This window comes from Nelumbo nucifera, chromosome 8, assembly GCF_055504915.1.
Source record: "Nelumbo nucifera cultivar China Antique chromosome 8, China Antique-T2T, whole genome shotgun sequence".
Lineage (NCBI taxonomy): Eukaryota > Viridiplantae > Streptophyta > Magnoliopsida > Proteales > Nelumbonaceae > Nelumbo > Nelumbo nucifera.
The window spans coordinates 25,151,999-25,172,264 of NC_142656.1; the positions used below are offsets into that span (position 1 = coordinate 25,151,999).

At 37.7% G+C, this 20,266-nt stretch overlaps 1 protein-coding gene across 13 annotated transcripts; it reads right to left on the reverse strand.

The window, feature by feature from the left end:
• Window positions 1-288: 288 nt before the first annotated feature.
• LOC104605434 (putative vacuolar membrane protein YML018C) lies at window positions 289-11,749 on the reverse strand. 13 transcript variants are annotated; one of them, XM_088893214.1, is made up of 9 exons: window positions 11,490-11,747; window positions 9,103-9,162; window positions 8,767-8,898; window positions 8,148-8,362; window positions 7,273-7,343; window positions 7,038-7,139; window positions 980-1,097; window positions 741-876; window positions 289-640 (listed from the first exon to the last, which is right to left on the reverse strand). In XM_088893214.1, exons 1-9 carry the CDS (start codon window positions 11,517-11,519, stop codon window positions 503-505), a joined length of 1,002 nt encoding a protein of 333 aa, XP_088749340.1. In that variant the 5' UTR covers window positions 11,520-11,747; the 3' UTR covers window positions 289-502. The 13 variants fall into 13 exon arrangements, with proteins under 13 accessions (XP_088749340.1, XP_088749339.1, XP_088749338.1 ...); XM_088893213.1 differs by having other exon boundaries at window positions 11,354-11,747; XM_088893212.1 differs by adding an exon at window positions 9,972-10,068 and having other exon boundaries at window positions 8,767-9,162; window positions 11,490-11,746.
• Window positions 11,750-20,266: the final 8,517 nt, after the last annotated feature.

Genomic DNA, 20,266 nt, shown 5'->3' on the forward strand with positions numbered 1-20,266 from the left:
GACAGATGACATCGTCCTCTAGCAAGTGTAAGGCTTAAAATATGCAGGTTTGATTGAATTGAATTCGTTTTCTGAGTCGGGGGCTTATTCATCCTACCCAAGTTCATAGATTGAAATTTTGGTTCGATCTGTTGCAAGTCGCCTTTGCTGAATGCGAATGTAAATAAATAATCTTTTCATGATCAGTGACTGAAGATTTGAATGCTATAAAAATTAAAATACAAGCAAGATCTTTCGTGATTTGAATGCTATAAAGATTAAAAATTTAAAATACAACAAAGATTTGGCTTTCAAGAAATACATCCATCCATTTATATAATTTTTATAATCAACTCTTAGAGTTCAGGATGTGAACCAAACTCCCAGCAGTTATTTTTCATGATTGGGAAACTACAAAAGGACAAGACTGTAAGATATTGATATTAGTAAGTAAACCCCCTAAGCTATTCGTATATTAGCTTGGTTATGCATTGATTAGCCTTCATACATCATAACTAAATCACTAATACAGTATCGTATCCACTTGGAATAGCATGGTTACTCTTGAAAGTTCTGAGCTTTCCGACTTGATTTCAACCGGAGAATCTACAAGCCTACAGTGTGCATGAGCACTTGTCTGAGAGGTTAGCCATAACAAAACCTGCAAAAACCTGAATCAGGTGAACTTTTATGAGTCTTTTTTGTGGATAGACTTTCTAGAATCATGAACAAGAATTGAGATAAAAATAACAACAGGGCACCTGAATTGATCCAAATATGTACAAGGCAGAGTACTGGCGCCCATGGATGACCATGTCTGCAACCATTGCCAGAGGTATGGTAAGGGACATGCTCAAGCTTGCAACAAATGGAGTCGTCCAGACCACAGACAGGGCCCTGCTTTGATTTCCATTAGAGAAAAAACACTCGGTGAGAATAGAAAATTCAGGGTAGGAAGCGTGAAATAATGAATTATTGATAAGGTGTCTGCCTTGCATACCAAAAATAATCTGAAAGAACGCTTCCTACTAAGCTATTTAGCAATACAATTTCTTCAATGGATGCCGAGTGTGGAAATCTGAACTTGGGTTCAATTCCCACAGCCATCAATGGCCAAACTGCATCGTAAAATGTTCACAAGAAGAATCTCTCAGAAAATGAGGAAAGGTTGGGTGTATGTCTTAGAATTGCAAACTTATCTTCTCTTTTTCCTTTTCCTTCAAATCTTTCCCCTGTTTCTAGCAAGTAGTAGAGTTCAAATAGAGGCATATTGAACTTACAAACAGAACAATTTATTACAATACAATTTTCGTACAACTTAAGCATATTTGTTTTCACTCCTTTGCTTCTTCTGACATACATTACTTTTTAACTCATGAATCAAGCCTAATCCATGAAAGTTCATAGGAACTATATACGGACTATGTCTTGCATGATGCTGATCAACTCAATATATGAATTATTCAACAGAAGACTATCTACTGGAAATGGCTAACCAAAAAATCCATAAGAGTCAACAATCATAGCGTCAAACCTATTTTTATGAGAATATTGACTTTAAACCTTAGACAATGTTATGGTCCCGCATGTAGGATCCCGTCACGGGTCGGTCCACGGTGCGAAAGCCCTGCTTCCCCTTGCGCCTTCCCTTGCTTGCAGACCCGATTACGGAAACTGAATGGGTGATTTGTCCAAGAGACCACCCGAACTCTCCCTTGGGGTGATTTGTCCAAGAGACCACCCAAACTCTCCTCACTCTTTTCTTGGCTGAAAAACTGAATAATGTTTTATTTCAATTCGTAGCTCCTTAAATAGGAGATTACAGAAGGAAATTCCTAATTAAACTCAAACTCCTAATTACCTACTCCTAATGGTAACTTACTCTTACTTAAGATAAGATAAAGATAAGATAAGATAAGGATAAAGGTTAAGATAAGGAAGGCTGGTGGCGAGTTCTCTTTGATGTGTCCTGATAAGGGTGGGCCCACCCCTATGAGCTGTCATGTGGGCCCCGCTCTGCTGTTGCTGCCCGGGTGCGTGCGCACGGCTCATGGTGCTGCCGCCGCGCGGTGCGTGTGCGTGGTGCCGTTGCCGCGCAGTGCGTGCGCGCGGCTCATGGTGCCGCTGCCATGCGGTGCCGGCTGTGTGCGCGGTCGGTGCTGCCGTGCGGTGCGCGCTACTGCCTCTGTTGCTGCCGTGTGGTGTGGTGCACGCTGCCGGGCAGTGCGTGCGGCTGGGCGGCCCGCTGTGCATGCTGCTGCCTATGACTACGTGCTGCTGCCTCTGCTGCTGCCGTGTGGTGCGGTGCGCGCTGCCGGGCGGTGGCCCATAACAGGTGCGTGTTGCACGCTGCCAGGCGGTGCGTGCGGCTGGGCGGCCCGCTGTGCGTGCTATTGCCTTATGACTGCGCCGCAATGTGCTTCCGGCTGGCATGCCCATAACATTACACCCCTCCCGGACTACGAGCTTGTCCTCAAGCTCGTATTCAGGATACATGGCTTGGGACTCTGCGAATGGATCAAACGGCTGCATGCTATTTCTTAGTCCACCAACAGTATGGACAACAGGGACTGCCCCGTCTCTCAGTGCATAACGCTGGACTATTTGATGTAGACCCCCGCCACCGTCTTTAGTTTCCAGCTCCCAGGCGTAACCATGGCTTATAGTGACCCCGCGCGTAGGATCCCGTCACGGGCTTTGCCTGCGCAGGTTCGAATCCTGCTGTCGACGCCAGGAGAGACAAGATATAGAGGTAATTTTCTTCCAAGCTTATATTGATGGCATAGATTTTGTGTTCATGGACAGCCCTATGTTTCGTAATATTGAGGAAAATATATATGGGGAAGGCCGAGAGGATATTTTAAAACGCATGGTCCCCTTCGGTAAGGCCGCTTTTGAGGTCCTCTACTGTACGCATACCCGGTGCATTCTTATGATCCACAACATAGCACACCGGGGTTGTGGTTCAGTACGTGATTTCTGTTATGTGGACCTTCCACAAAACTACTTCAAACTATATGACCCAGGAGGTAGGGAACACTTCAATGTCCTTGCGGCTGGCCTGAGTGCAGCAGAGCATGCAGTCACTGTAAGCCATGGCTACGCCTGGGAGCGGGAAATAAAAGAACCTGGCTGGGGTCTGCATCAAATAATCCAGCGTTATGCACTGAGAGATGGGGCAGTCCCTATTGTTCATACTGTTGGTGGACTGAGAAATTGTGTGCAGCCGTTTGATCCATTCGCAGAATTCCAAGCCATGTATTCAGAACACGAGCTTGAGGACAAGCTCGTAGTCCGGGAGGGGTGTAATGTTATGGGCATGCCAGCCGGAAGCACACTGCGGCGCAGTCATAAGGCAATAGCACGCACAGCGGGCCGCCCAGCCGCACGCACCGCCTGGTAGCGTGCAACACGCACCTGTTATGGGCCACCGCCCGACAGCGCGCACCGCACCACACGGCAGCAGCAGAGGCAGCAGCACGTAGTCATAGGCAGCAGCACGCACAGCGGGCCGCCCAGCCGCACGCACCGCCCGGCAGCGTGCACCACACCACACCACACGGCAGCAACAGAGGCAGCAGCGCGCACCGCACGGCAGCACCGACCGCGCACACAGCCGGCACCGCATGGCAGCGGCACCATGAGCCGCGCGCACGCACTGCGCGGCAACGGCACCACGCACACGCACCGCGCGGCGGCAGCACCATGAGCCGCGCGCACGCACCCGGGCAGCAACAGCAGAGCGGGGCCCACATGACAGCTCATAGGGGTGGGCCCACCCTTATCAGGACACATCAAAGAGAACTCGCCACCAGCCTTCCTTATCTTAACCTTTATCCTTATCTTATCTTATCTTTATCTTATCTTAAGTAAGAGTAAGTTACCATTAGGAGTAGGTAATTAGGAGTTTGAGTTTAATTAGGAATTTCCTTTTGTAATCTCCTATTTAAGGAGCTACGAATTGAAATAAAACATTATTCAGTTTTTCAGCCAAGAAAAGAGTGAGGAGAGTTTGGGTGGTCTCTTGGACAAATCACCCCAAGGGAGAGTTCGGGTGGTCTCTTGGACAAATCACCCATTCAGTTTCCGTAATCGGGTCTGCAAGCAAGGGAAGGCGCAAGGGGAAGCAGGGCTTTCGCACCGTGGACCGACCCGTGACGGGATCCTACGTGCGGGACCATAACAGACAAGATGGTAACCAACTAGTTAACCTATCCTGCGTGATAAGCTGAATCTTCATATACATAAGTTAGATCCTTGAGGCTGCCCAACCATCAATTTTCTCATAATTAGGATGCAAAAGTTACTTGAATACTACCTTGAATTGAAGTCTCCTTGCCATTCATGCACCAAGCCAGCCACTAATCTTTGATATCCTCGTTATATATACTTCATGTATATTTCAACCAGCCATAAGGTGCAAATAAAAATAGTGGTTAAGCACACATATGCTTTTCTATTTTATGAACCATATGTATATTTCAACCATAAGATTGATGACCAGGAGATACCCCAAACAATCCACTTCTATTACCTTGAATGAATTATCCATAATGAAATATACATATGGATAAGTATTAATGTTGTCTTAAAAGTGGTTAATGTTTCTTTTTATATTCAGTTTGATAAGTTCATAGGTAAAGAGATTAGGATAAGCATTAATGTTTAAACCTGTTAACAAGCTGTAATTCCCAGTATTTAGTGATTTGGTGAGCCTGAAAACAGAAACATATCCTATGATACGGTACTATATGAATGGCTACTTGGAACCATGACTAGGACTTAAACAGATCATAGCACTCCTAGTGGCACTTAAAGCAAAAGTAACAATTTTTTATTAAAACAAATAACTGGGTTCATAAAACAGTTGTAAGGCTAGTTATGTTGTATGGAGCAGAGTGTTGGGCAGTCAAGAAACAACATATTCAGAAAATGAGTGTGGCAGAAATGTGAATGTTAAGATGGATGAGTGGAAAAACTAGAAAGGATAGGATCAGAAATGAAACCATCAATAGAAACCTAGGAGCAGCTCCAATAGGTGATAAAATGAGAGGGAGTAGACTAAGATGGTTTGATCACGTGCACAGAAAACCACCAACAGCTCCAGTTAGAAGAATTGATTTGTTACAAGTGGAAGGTGCTAGAAGAGCTAGGACATAGGTAGAAGTACTATAAATGATTTAGCACTAATGATTTAATAGTGGGTATGGATTTAAATAGAATAGATTGGCAAAACAGGATTCATGTAGCCAACCCATACAGTTGGGATAAGGCATGGATGATGATGATGATGAGACAATTTGAAGGTTCCATAATTTTGTGCACTTTCATATTCAATTTCATAGATGAATAACTCTAAAATAATAAATGAACGAAAACATCATATTTGTCCATGTGATCCACCAACGGAGTCATCTTTAAAGGGCTCTCTTGGAATCAGCAACTAGAAATCATCATCATCATCTAAGCTTATCCCAATTATATGGGTAGGTGATACGAGTCTTGTTTCACCATTCTGTTCTGTTTAGTGTAACTTTTTTTTGAGGACAAGGTAATGTATAGAAACCAAAAAGCAGGATAAAGTTCAACTACACAAGAAAAAATATACTTGTTCTCCAAGGCCACAGTCTTACAACCCAAGAAATATACTTGTTCAGTAAAAAAGTTCAACTTAGATCCATATACAAAGAAAAGTGGTCAACTACATAGTGAAAGCAAAATTAGGAAACCTGAACAAAATTAGAGCAATGTGGCAAAATGAAAGCTAGTAAATAACACTATGCCTCGGAGAGACTTATTGCTATGTATTAAGACTTAAAATTCAACAACAATACGACTAAAAGATGAAGATTATGATTCTGACCATATGCTAAAACAAATGCACCCACGAGACAGATATTTATATTCCCCAATAAGGAGTCCCAAGGTTAACCTAATCCAGTTGCACCCTGAAATTATTTTCCCTTTTGTATATAGAAAATGTGCAGGCCCTAGGAGATAAACTCTCCCTATTCTTCTTGGTCGTCTCTCTCCTGCAATAGACACTAAAGGAATTAGGTGTTTGGTTTTAAAGACAAAGCAAATCTCCAAAACCAAGGAATTTGCAGACCAACCTAGAACCCTTTGGTTTCCTTTTGGAAATCTAAATAATGGAAGACAACTGACCAAATGGATCCCAGTCTCTTCCCTTAATGGATGACTTCATCACTTCTTCTTAGCCTGTTTTGCCTACATTTCACAAGCTTGTCAAGATAGCTTCTCTGCCTGGTACAAATCTGAGTATGGAATTTGGAAATTTGGAAAATTTGAAGGTTAAGATGAAAGAGTGAATAGGTCAATCGGGGAATGAAAGAATGGCTTAAGTTTAGTATTAATGCCTAGTTGGGGCTAATTCTGGTCAAGCAGCTACAATTAGGGTTTTATGAAATTTGAAACTTCAAAAGACAATTGATAGAAATTGGGATAAAAAGGGTTAGAGGAAGATCTAACCAAAACAGCTAGAACCAACAATGTATTAGGATTAAATATATGGGGTAGCTTGGTTGGATTAAGTTCCTCAAGTATTTTATTGGGTTTTTAAGGTGGAATTTTCTGGTTCAACTTCTGAACATCCCCCTCTGCCAACTACATAAAGCTCTGAAAGCATGTAAATAGTATATTAAGACAAACCATGACTTTAACAAACTCAAAGTAAATGAAACAGATCAAACAAACATACCTCTATAGCTAACCCACATGAGATCTATGGTAAAAATACAAACACTACCCCTTCTGTGCAAATAGAAAAAAAATTAAAAAGCAAAAAATGGTTTATCTAATTTTAATCCCCAAGTTCCACAATGATGCAACAATATGAAAACCACCATGCCAGCCTTTTCCTCATCTATAAGTTTTAACTGGCTATTTGGGATTCCCATCACCACTGCTTCCATTTCTTAGGATATGTACATAGAAATCCTTCTAGAACTCCTGATCATTTTAATTCTAGATTAAATAATTAAATGTAATATATCCAGCTATACATAATAAAATAATAAAAAGATTTATTGATCTCTTACCAAGCCACCAAAGGCCAAGAAGGGTGAACAATCCAATATATCCAAAGAACCTTTGCACATCAATCTTTTCTCCTTCTGATCCAGCACATCTCTTAAGTAGCACTGCAATAAACAATATAATAATCTATAAGTCAAGAAGATTATTCCAAAACAGACTTCTGATATTGAAATTAACTTAAGTCCTGTAAGCCCCAAAAAGCAAATATGACAGATTGATGAAATAAAAATGCTTCACCAGTGAAGAGGCCATATGTTACTGCTGCAAGAAGACCATAGATGTCCCCTGCAATGGAGTGTTTTGCACCTCTACAAGACATTAAAACAAAGAAGTAAATTAGTAAAACAGAAAAAACAGAGTCACCTTCTAATAAAGCTATATAGGTGCAAACAAGAGGAACTGTCTGTAGAAACTGAGGCATCTAATAGCATTGTAGTTAACATCTTTAAAAAGTTGTGATTCTATTGTATATAAATATATTTTTCTTTTTATTTCTTCTGTTTTCTTTTCTTTGTGTGTCTGACTGTCTGTGTAGGTGCAACCAATAAGATTTGTGTGGAAAATCTATGAAGCACCTATATAGTCTCTTATTTAACATCTATATAGAGGCAAGATTCTATTGTACATGAAAATTCTTTTTTTTTCTTCTTTCCTTTCTTTCTTTCTTGTTCTTTCATTTGTGTGTGCCTGTCAGTGTTGGTTGGGCAGTGACCATAGACTGCTCTGCCCGGCAAGTTCTAGGACCCCATTGCTTCAAGTTTGGAAATTACATGCAACCACCTCATTGTAGTTGTATTTCATGAATACACTTCAAACTAATTTTTGTCTATGATAGTTTGAATTTGAGAAAGTAGATTACAAAATTAAATTAAGGAGAGCAGTTTAGTCTTTTCATCATAAGAATCTTAAAATAAGGCAATTAGAATATTCATACTTTGATGTAGTAGGAGTCAACACCATGAGAGAAGGTAACCCATAGACCTCATCCGCTTTGACAAAAAATTAAGGCAACCCATGTGCAGAAATATGATAGTAAACAGAGCAGACAGTCAGACTCAGAACTTATGTTCTATTAGAACTCTACAGATAAATAAGAAACAAACTAGACTTACTCAGAGATGTTCTGTGGCTCATCGATTGCCCAAGTTTTTCCTATTGTGGTCATGGCAACACCAGAAATGCTAACAAATACTGCAACAATCTTTGCTATACTTAAGGAGTCCTGACCAAGATATGCCCCAAAGAAAAGTGTAAAAAGTCCAGATGTAGAAGTTAGGACGGTAGTACTTGCAACACTTGTGTTCGCCAGCGCAGCATTCGATAAATACTGTACCAAAGAAAAAAAATAGAGTGCAAAAATTAAAAGAAATCCAGATGTACCAGATGAAGGGAAAAGGGCAAGGAAGAACTATGAATGTAATTTTCCAGATTGCCAGCCTACAAATTATATTGCTTGGTAATGTGTGCAGTATCTGAAAGACATCATATGATAAGTCTCACATTAGAGATCTCCATGTTAGTCTAGTCATCCAGTTTATCACATTCCTTTGGGACTTCAAAAATATAGGATCATCCAGTCACTGTCTTACATTAGAGATTTTCCCTTCTCTTGTGGACTATTACATATACCCCTTCATCCCCATCACTTTTCTATGGATTTTTTAGGTCTACCATGCAAAAATTAGTCCAGTACCAGGAAACATAAAAGAATTCAGCATGCAATTTTATTACCTCTGTAGTAAACCATATAACAGCAAGACAAAAGATGCTCTTCGCCATTCTCCATGAGCTTTGTTCACAATCATGTCTTAGAAAATCAAATTCATCTTCATTGCTCTTGTCAATCAAAGGCCAACCTTCTTCCTGTTCACTAAGATACATGTCCCCAATCAAGCAGTTTCTCATCTCTGTTTCGAAACCATCATGCATTTCATTAATTCTAAGTGGGGTATTCAGACCCATCGAGGAGGCCATCATTGTGTTTGCATCTAGAAGTTTCTTAAATGAATTGGTTCTTATGAAGTTCCATATCCAGTTACTCAGAAACGAAATTGGTAGATAAATCACCATAAGAGATACCCCCAAATAAGTGATTGCAAATGGTTGTTTATACTCTGTAAATATTCTCTGCAGGAATGAGCATTAGTAAGTTGCACATCCTAAACCCAGAAAATAAAATAAAACCTCATCATGATATATAAATTTGGAGGAACTTTACATATAAATCAACCTAAAACAAGTTATAATACAAATTATGTTTTCCTGTCTAGTAGTTATGATGGAATGTCATTTAACACCAACTTGGCCTTTGATATGAATAATCCATTCAGTTAAATAGCATTCTTACAATGGACAACCTTTCAAATATGAAAAGAACTTGTAATATTTATGCTCTAAACTTCCCAATAAACAAAATTGAGGAGTGAACAACTTCATAATTTTACAATAATTATCACCCAAAAGAATATAATAGATTTCATTATCTAGATGTATCAAAAGGCAGTCCAAACCCTCAAACATTACCATGTGAGTACATGTATGAAACAAAAACTTCAGATACATGGGTATCCAAACCTAAGTACCTCCATAGAAAGATATGTTCTTCAAAACCCAGAATCAACTGATTTGAATGGCACAAAATAACGAAGTAAAATAGATATCTGAGAAGCAAGAGAAGAAAAGAAGAGCACAAACACAGATTTATGTGGTTTGGCCTGGCCTTTGGCCTACGTCCATGAGCAATCCACTAAAGAAATGATATGGCTCTAACACACAAAGCCCTAAACCCCAAACCACCCAAAACTCCAAACTCTCACTCTTTCCCTGTTCTATTTGTGCCCAATACAATGAGATACATATTTTGAGAAAACCCTATGCATGACATACACAGACTGATAAACAGAAAAACAGGTCAGGTGTGTACCACAGAGATGTACCTCAATGAAATTTCCCCTTCGGGTTCTCTACAAATGTCAGATCAGGTCATGGAGCAGGCCGCCAAACTGGAATTCAAGGCACAATCCAACAGCATATCTATACAAGGATAATATATCACACAAGTAACCTATAGGGGAAAATAATTTGAATAGCAACTAAAACCATGAAGAGTTTATTGAGGGTGGGGGTGGGAAGAGTGAAGACGGGATGGAAAGCTTCCTACTTTAAAAAAAAAAAAAAAAAAAAAAAAGAATTAAAAGAGAGATTGTACTGAAAAGAGTGTTGGATCTAAGATGGAAGTCTTTTGGAAATTGCAAGACTCATCACCAAATAAAAACATTCATTTTGCAATCATTAACAGACAAATCCAGAAACAAAGATACAAGGTTATCTGGTCAACTATAAGAGATAAATATTTCATGTTTCATAAAAGAGAATGTTTAAATTCTTGGAATAAAGCAGTAGAATAAATAAGAATAGTATATTTTTAAGGGTAAATAGTAACATCTGGAAAAGTTTGCAACAAAATATATAGAAAAAGAAAGTTATAGGTCTACATAATTCGCTATTTGCTATTTATACAGAAGGAAAATCTAATAATAGGGAAAAGAAAAAGAGATGCCCAAAACCTAAAGCTATAGCTTTCTAAAATTTCAACAGATGAGAGTTATCCAGATGGCTTTAACGAGTCCCTACTGTAATAATCAAATGTACGGTGTTAATTCAGAAATAAATAATTTATCAACGTTGACAAAACACGACTGTAAAAGAAAGAAAAAAAAATGATTTGAAGTTTTGAACACTTGAAGCTCAAGCTCAATATTTTGCCTCCAAAATGCTTGTAATATACAAAACAGGCATTTGCACAGAAAGAAATAATTAACTCTGAAATTCAAGTATAATAGAACTTATACGATCAATAAACACATGAGTGTCAAACATTACGAACTGATCATCCTCTCAAATACTACGAGTTAAGAGAACAAACCCATAACATGAATTACCCATGAAAATCCTATAAGATAAAAAATAGTAATCAATTATCATTCTTGATTTGGAATTTGGACTTCCTTGTACTTAAAATTACTTCGTTCTGCTTAAAAATTTTCAATCCTGTTTTCTTTCACTGAGAAAATCTCATTACCAAAATACAGTTTTCATGTTGAAATTCATCTACTAAAAAATCAACAACAAACTGAAAGAAAGAAAAACTAATTAAATTGTCATAAGTGGAGCTGTGGAGGGAAAAAAAGAACGCAGGTTACAAAACCAACTCGACCATCAAATAAAAGGAAAGAAAGTAACAAACTAAACGGACAAATCTAGAAAAGAAAGAAAAATGAATAAAGTCTAAGAAGATCAACGACATATGGTACTTCACCTGTGTAATCTCTAAACAAGTAACCCAAATGAAAACGACGACACCAATTAAGCATAAACCAGCTCTGTACCTCCAACCCATTACTGAATTCAACCCAAAAAGCACAGAAAAATTCGAAAAAACTAAATTAAATTACTTTAAGATGTGAAAATTCTAGGTTCTCCATCCTCTGCTCCAAGAAAAAAAAATCGTCTGTTCTCCAAACAAACTGAACTCCGTTTCTTTGTCTTCCTTCTCATTTTCGGTGCACAAAGGTGGACGAATTGGAAGAAACCGTAAAATTGATTTCAGCTGCCGAACACGCGTGAAATCTCTCGTCGTCCTTCACAGCAGCAGAGTAGAAGTTAATTGACAAGTCGCCAACACCAACGTTCTATGCACGGCAACATTAAAATTGTAAAAGTATCCTTTTCTTTCTATTTAATTACCACCTAAACACAGGTTGGGCGGATGGGTAAACCGCAAACAAGATCCGTTTGCCCGACAGACGTAGCAGAGCCGCCTAGGCCCAGCCCAGCCCTCACTTCGGGTTTGATAATATGTATCCGGGCCTGAGCTTGTCTATATGAGTCGTGTTTGCCAATGTTTTGTTTGATACATAAAAAAGTAATGATTATTAGAGTAAAAATATATTTTTTGACACTTTTGTACTCTGAAAAGAGAGCATTGTTGTACCTATTTTTTTATATAATTTCGTGTTCTTTTAATAATTAACTTTTTGACCTAAGTTAAGGCATTGAAGTATTTAATGATGGACCCACACTTTTACACCGATTTCAACGAAACAAGATGAATGCAAAATCGGTTTAAGATGTGAACCATGTTTGCATTCATAAACTGAAAAATGGGTAAGTATGTAGTATACATATTTGCATTTGCATTGCAACCAAAATACTTTTACCCTTGGCCGCTATATAAATGACAATACAGTGATAGCACAAGAGATGGTTCACACACTGTGAGATAAGACCTGTGTTTGGTTTGAAGGAAAAAGTAGGGAATGAAAGGGAAATATAAAAAAACCTATATAAGGTTTGTAAAGGTTTCTTACATTTCCCTTCCTCTCCAATTTACCATTATATATCCACTACTAGTATGGCTGTGTTACTTAATGGTGTATCTGGTAGAGTCTTTCATCCATCTAGGGTTCTACATCAAAGTTGCCCCCTATCCCCATGTATTTATATAATTTCAATGTGCATAGAAATCTTGTCTCGAATGCTTACTACTCATTTGGAGAATGCTGAACTAGTGGAGCATGGAAGATGCTACACTCATTAAATCCACATTAGAATCTATTCCCGCCTACCATATGCAATCATATTTGTTACCAAAAACTATTTAAAACTATTTGCAATCAATTGGATAAAATTAAATTTTTAGGGATTTTTTATGGATGTATAGAGGTGAGGTGACAGAAAAAAATATATATCATTTGTTGGCATGGGATCAATTGGTGCAAATGGGGTATTTCCCTTAATTCATCTAATAATTCTCATTTGATTACAAAATTCTAGTGACTAAAGACCAAATGCAAATGATTAATAAAAGTGCCTTTGTCACATCCTCAAACCCAAGGAGGTGTTGGATGGTGAAAAAATAACCAACTACCACATTTTCCTTCATTTTTCTCTGTTATGGTGCTTGCCTTCTAAAATCAAGTATTATATGCAACTTAGCTTATATATAGTCTCTAAAATAATCAATGAAATGAATGTCCATATAATGTTCACTAAAACAGTAAGTAGAACAAGATGGATTAATTTTTTCCTTTGAAAAAGAAAATACCATTTGAAAGAATGCCAATATTCTTCTTTTTAAGTATTTTATTGTCATGTTCTATTTCATTTTCCATATTACAAATATTTCACTTGACAAAAATATATTTATTAGTAAAAAATGGTAATTGGTATTATAAAGTCTCTCACTGAAGAAAACAAGTATTATATATAAAAGGTTTTGGGGTCAAACAAGTGAATATATAAACACATAAAAATCTAGGTTTGTATCATTTCGTGAGCCTAACTAATTGGATAAGTTATCATGTAGGGATTCATTTTCTTTGCTTATTATCATACCTTTGAAACATGGAAATGAATTGGGAAATACCTCATATCAGGACAAATGTGAGGCACTTTTATGAATTTTAGTTCATTTTATTTTTAAACTCCCTATTCCTAGTGAGCAAAAAAAATTGAAAAACTGAATCGACCGAAACCGAATTGAAAATTTGATTAATCGAACCGGTCAGTTCGGTTTCGGTTCAATGTTTTCCAAAAATCGACAATTTTGGTTCGGTATCGGTTAACCATTTAAAAAAATCGACGGTTAACCGAACTGACCAATATATATACAATAATATATATTTATATAATATTATATATATATATATATTATTTTGAAAATATAATAAAAAAGTTCGGCAGTCTAAGAGTGTTCAGACTGCCGAACTGAAAATCTGAGACTTTCAGGTTTCAGTTCGCCAATCTAGCAAACTGGCAGCCAAACAAGCAAACAGCCTGTCTGTGTCAGACACCCACCACACAGGGACTTTTCCCTTTCTTTCCATCTCTCTATCTAAGCTCTCTCTCTCTTTCTCTCTCACTCGGACTCTCACTCTCCCAATTCTCTAAGCTCTCTTTTAGTCTCTCTCTGAGCTCTCTTTCTTTCCCTTTTCCCTTTTCCCCAACAAACTCTCTCTCTCTCTCTCTCTCTCTCTCTCTCTCCCAATTCTCTTCTTCCCTAACAGACCGACGGCCTTCGACGCTCTGCCCTCCAACCGAATCATCAGCGGCCTTCAACACTGGCAAGCCCTCCTGCTTCGGCGACACTAGCAATCCCTCCTACTTCTACAATACTAGAGGCTCGGCTGCATTTGCTCGACAGGTTAGAGGCTCTACTACATCTCCCAGTTCTCTTCGACTGTGTTTTTCCCCTTTTTTTAATTTTGAGGGTATAAAAAAACCATAAAACCAAATTACGGTTAACCGGTTACATCAATTCAGTTTTGTTTCAGTTAAATGTAAAAAGTGAACATATCAATTCGGTCCAAAAGATCACCCCATTGTTCAGTTAGCACCCCTACCTATTCCAAACTGATTGATGAAGATTCTTTTGGATAATTTATATTGGGTAGAAAAGCCAGATTTCCAGTATTTATACTAAAAACTTACAATATGGGAATAGGGATATTATTAAAATGTAAAGTGCATTGATGCCATATTCAGTGGCTAAACTATCTTATAAATCAAATGACATTAATTCTATATAAAATTTCTTGAACACTAATTTTTGGCTTGGTTAAAATATAGGAACTTCAAGGAACTTGCAGTTTAACATTAGCAACTAGCTATTGCATAGCCCCTAACAAATTGAATTGCATGTTATACAAGCGGAGTTTCATATGCTGAATTTTGAAATTTCTTTCCTATATACTCCAAAAATGTTGAATTTAAACATTACATCTTTACCTGAATTGTTACTTAAACATTACACGTGCAACACACGTGCAAGCCACTAGTATTAAGATGAATGTTGATGTTGTCACAACCAATGCTGCTTCTATTGGACTTGTTTGTACGAGATCATTGGCTTAATTTTCCATTTGCTCAGCTAATTGGATTCCTCTGCGTGACCCTTCATATGCTAAAGTTGTTGCTTTTAAGGAGGGTCTTACTTTTGCTTCCCACATGGGTTTCTCTCATGTGTTGTTTGAAGGCAATGCTCAATCAATTGTTCGACTTTTCTTGGTGGAAAACTTGGGGCCCGTTTGGTTTGGAGTTAGAATGAGAATCGAAATTCTTCGAAATCAAAATTGGAATGGCCTATTCCCATAGTCTGTTTGGTTCATACAGAAATGGGAATGAAACTTAAAATCAGCAGGAATAAGATTTCATCCCCAAGGGAGAAACAGGGAAATGAGAATGAGATTCCGATTACGCCCAACCAAACAGTTGATTCGGAATTGCCCATTTGGATTCTGATTCTAGACCTCATATTCCTACAAACCAAATGGGGCCTTGATTCCACCATAAAGGCTTCATCTACTGGTTGCCGACTGCAGAGTTTACTTCACTGCCTTCCTTGGTTAGGTATGTTCCACGGAATGCCAATCAAGCAGCTCATGTTGTAGCACGACATTGTTTGACACTCAATTCTATCTTTATGGGTTTCGTATCCCAGATTTTCAATTTCCTACTCTTGTAAAAGACAACTTAACCGAGACTTGATGAATGAATTTAGCCTTCAGGCTTTTCTCAAAAAATAAATAAATAAGTAATATATTGTATAGAAAATTTTGTCATATACATATTAGTATTATATATTAAATTTCTGAATTGGTATGGGCTTTCTGGACCTAAGATTTTAGATATTGGGCCTGTCTTACCTTATGTACAGGCTTGATGTGGGTCGAGGCCGGGCTGGACTTTGTACGAAATTTCTGCCCAAACCTACTACAATTAAATTGTATCTGGATCCAACCAGCTCCGGATCCATCCATTGTATGTAAATAAAATTAGTATTTTTTTATTGGTACAGTTGGTTTTTATGAACAACTAGTAAAGTTGGATTTGAATGCTGTCTTTTCTTTCTTTTTTTCTTTTAAAAATAGAGCCCTAACTTCAAGTAATACTGCTAGTGCAAGCTTGTTTTATATCATGGATCTTAAGTAATGCTGCTATGTTCCCTCGTGAATCTTTTCGTGTTCATGCTAGAATGTTCTTCAGAAGCAATATAGTACACCTCTATGATGGACCAGTTTTGGGTTGGACCCATCCAAATTAAAATCAATTTGGACAGATTGAACAGATTAATAAGACATTGAATTGGATCAATCCAAACTTAATGGTTCCAAATATTCATTTGATTGGATTGGACTTGGTCCATCCATAATGGATTCATATTAGATTTGGTTGGATTGAACCAATATCTAGTCCATTGATAGAAGATAAGAATATAGATGTCAATGAACCGGGATTAAATTGGAACCAATCTAAATTAAAACCAATTTGAACAAATTATATGATCCAAACATTGAATTGGACCAGTCCACAATGGTCCAAAATATTCATCAGATTGGATTGGACTTGATCGATCTATAATAGACTTATATTGAACCAGATCCAATTGGACCAAATCCAGTGCAATTGTTTAAAAGGGTTAATAGACCTGTATGTAAAAACTATTGCTTTTTTTATAAAGAAAAAAGAAACAAGAGCTCCTTTTAACAAAACAAGTGCTGGTTCTTGTTGCTAAACAAATTCTGACAAAATGACACCCTACTATATTGCCACTAGTTAAACAATGCATGCACATCAAGAGCAAGGAGACAGTGCGGTACGTCAAGCCAAGACAAATAGTTATTTATTTTGTATGGTGGCTTGGACGTGAAGCTAAGGCGAAGTTTAGGAGTGCTTATTTAAAAAATTAGTGCTTATTGAATAAATGCTTAAAATCAAGTGCTTATTCTAATAAGTACTTATGAGCATTTGGTGAAAAAGCACTTATTTTATACAGAGGTAGTATAAGTATTTTTAAAATAATGTGGTAGGTCAAAATAGGCTATAAAGGAAATAAGCACTTATTGAATAAGCAGTTAAAGAAAAGTATCATGACTATCATCAGCATCACACTAGTAAAGATAAGTGCCCTCTTTAATTTTATCATGTGACAATTTTAAATTTATACTTTATAAACAGTAAATAGGGGCCATTACTTGGTGTAAATGGTAAAATCCCATGCTGTCAAGGGTAAAAATGTATGTTCGAGTCTGAGAGTAGCCACATTGTGCAAAAAATATCAAAAATTAGTACCATGTCCAATCAAATCCTCATAAAGCCGCAGATAGCTAAAACCAACATTGGATAATGGCCTTAAATAAAACAGTAAATAATAGTCCTATGTACTATTTTGTTTTTGCAACTCTTGGCCCTCATACAATGTGGAATAGGGTTGCAAGTTGCAACATAGGCAGGCTGAACTCAATCTTTTGCATGCGTTGAGCTTGAGTTTTTTGGCTGACCTAAACTTAGGTTGGACTTAGGTTGAGGTCTCAGGTAGCTGAAGCCCAATCTAAGCCTGGTCTAACCCAACCCAAGCCAACCCAAACAAATAAACGCATACATGCAAAAGAATCTTTTTATATAATTATATATACATGTATATATGTATAATATAATACATTTATAAATGAAATTTTTACATACTTTTAATCAATTTCACTCCTAAATTGATCCATAAAAGCCTAATAAAAGATGGTCATACAAAAATATATTCATAAAATTCTTTCAAACCAACCAATCCGCCCAAGTTAGAAAAATACTTGACTATAAGAGTTTGGGCTTTCAAAAGCAAAAGCTCAGAGTTTTAGGGCTTGTTTAAGAAGGCTCAAGCTTAAGTTGAACTACTTAACAACAACATCTAACGAGTAGAAAGGAGTAGGAGGCAACTTTGCCAAGGTTGAAATTGAATGAAAAGGGTAGTTTTGATTTCGACAAGAAACTATAACTAACCTTCGATGAGGAATTACTAATTCTCGGTTGCTTTTGCTACAAATGGAATTGAAGAATGCAAAGAGAGGGAAAAGGATAAAATCTGGCATCAAAAGGTTTGGTGAGGTCTTGAAATTAAGAAAATTATGAATTCAAACCAACAAGAGGAAGAATGGTTTAAGTGTGGGTGAATATCGACTTAAGAAAGTTTGTTTCGAGGCTTTTTTTTTCTGAATAACAACAACGATCCAGTATGGATCAATTACATGTATGAAAGTAGTAGAAATCATTGTTTGGAAATCTTGATGAATTCCTTGTAAAGAGAAAGAAGAAGAAGATGAAGAGTTTCAGTAGTAGAGAAGAAAAGAGAAGAAAGAAAGATTAGGATGTCAACCAAAATTGAATTAGGTCTGGCCACCAACCCCTCATTACATTTTATACTTAACTTAAAAGAATAAGAGATTACAAGAATGCCCTTAGTAGGGTAGTTACTAAAGTAGCTAAACAGTCACAACTTAAAAACATAAGCTAATGGGCCTAAAGCCCAACAACTTCCTAACTTGACAACTTAAAAAATAAGAGCTAAATAACTGGGCCCAATAACTAGAAATCGGCCCAATTCAACACTCCCCCTCAAGTTGGGAGTAAATGTCACACATTCCCAACTTGCATAAATCATGCTCTAGCTTGTTCATTGCAACACCTTTTGTAAGAACATCAGCAAGTTGTAGATCAGAAGCAATATATGGCAGACAAACATCCCCAGAAGTCACCCTTTCTCTGATGAAATGTTTATCCACTTCAATGTGCTTTGTCCGATCATGCTGAACTAGATTATGGGCAATGTTGATTGTTGTTTGGTTATCACAGTACAATATCATAGGTTATTCTTCCTGTGCACCAATCTCTCCTAATAAGGAACGAGCCATAGCCCTGTATTCAGCTTCAGCACTTGATCTTGCCACCACTGTTTGTTTCTTACTTTTCCACGAGACAAGGTTACCCCCAACAAGGGTGCATACTCCTGAAGAAGATCTCTTGTCATCAAGACATCTTGCCTAATCTGCATCTGTATAAGCCTCTAGTTTCAATTGTCCATGATCAACAAACACTATGCCTCTGCTCGGTTGTCCCTTCAGATAAGCAAGAATCCTATCAACAACCTCCCAATGCTGGACTCGTGAAGCATGCATATATTAACTTACCACACTTACTGCATAGGAAATGTCTGGTCTTGTCATACACAAGTATAATAACCGCCCCACATCTCTGATATCTCCCAATGTCCTTTACTGGCTCACCTTCGGATGCATTAATTCTGTGATTCTGATCAATAGGATTATTGATTGCCTTTGTTCCGAGCTTCTCTGTTTCTTGTAGAAGATCCAAGACATATTTACTCTAAGAAACAAAAATTCCATGTTTTGATCTTGCAACTTCAAATGACTAAGAAGTATCTAAGTTCTCCAAAATCCTTAATTTCAAATTCTTTGTGTAGATTCTTTTTCAAACAATTAATCTCACTTAGGCCATTCCCTATGACAACAATATCATCCACATAAACAGTTAGGACTGACACCAAGGATCCCCTCTGCTTCACAAACAATATATGGTCAGATTGAGTCTAAGTGTAGCCAAAAGCAACCAATGCTTTCTTGAACCTGTCAAACCATGTTCTATGAGACTTTTTTAAGCCATAAAGTGACTTTTTAAGTCTACATACATTTTCCTTTTCAGCATCATTGTAGAAACCAGCAGGAAGATCCATATACACTTCTTGCAGATCTCCATTTAGGAAAGCATTATTCACATCAAGTTGAAACATAGGCCAAGAGTATGTGGCAACAAGAGAAATAAGTATTTGAACAGAGGTCATCTTTGCAACTGGTGCAAAGGTCTCTAAGTAATCAATGTCATAGGTCTGTGTGTACCCTTTTGCAACAAGTTTGGCCTTATACTTTTCTATACTTCCATCTGCCTTATATTTGACTGTGTAAATCCATCTACATCCAATAGTCTCCTTGCCCTCTGGTAGTTCCACAATCTCCTATGTCTGATTCTTAATTAAAGTTTCCATCTCTTCCTGCATAGTTGTCTTCCATTCAGGTTTGGAGAGAACTTCATTGACACCCTTGGGTATAGACACGGAGTCAAGAGAGGAAAGAAAAGTTTGGTAGGAAGGAGAAAGTCCACTATAGGATAGGTATTGTAAAATACAATGAGCAATACACTTTCTCTTTCCTTTTCTAAGAGCAATAGAAAGGTCTAGGTTATTTATAATGGGGTTAGTATAATCAATGGGAACTGAAATAGTAGAGGGATCAAGAGGAATACCTGAATCCGTATCAACTGAATCTAGAGTCTCCAAGGAACCGACAAGAAGTGATGTGAGTTCTGCCATAGTGGAATCAACCACCCTGTG

Excerpts from the sequence above, each read along its gene's own strand:
- LOC104605434 (XM_088893208.1), bottom strand. The coding sequence starts at position 11,434 with ATGGGTTGGAGGTACAGAGCTGGTTTATGCTTAATTGGTGTCGTCGTT. Across the intron at positions 7,140-7,272 it reads AACATATGGCCTCTTCACTG|TGCTACTTAAGAGATGTGCT; the intron begins GTGAAGCATTTT and ends TGTTTATTGCAG. Across the intron at positions 641-740 it reads ACATATTTGGATCAATTCAG|GTTTTGTTATGGCTAACCTC; the intron begins GTGCCCTGTTGT and ends AGGTTTTTGCAG.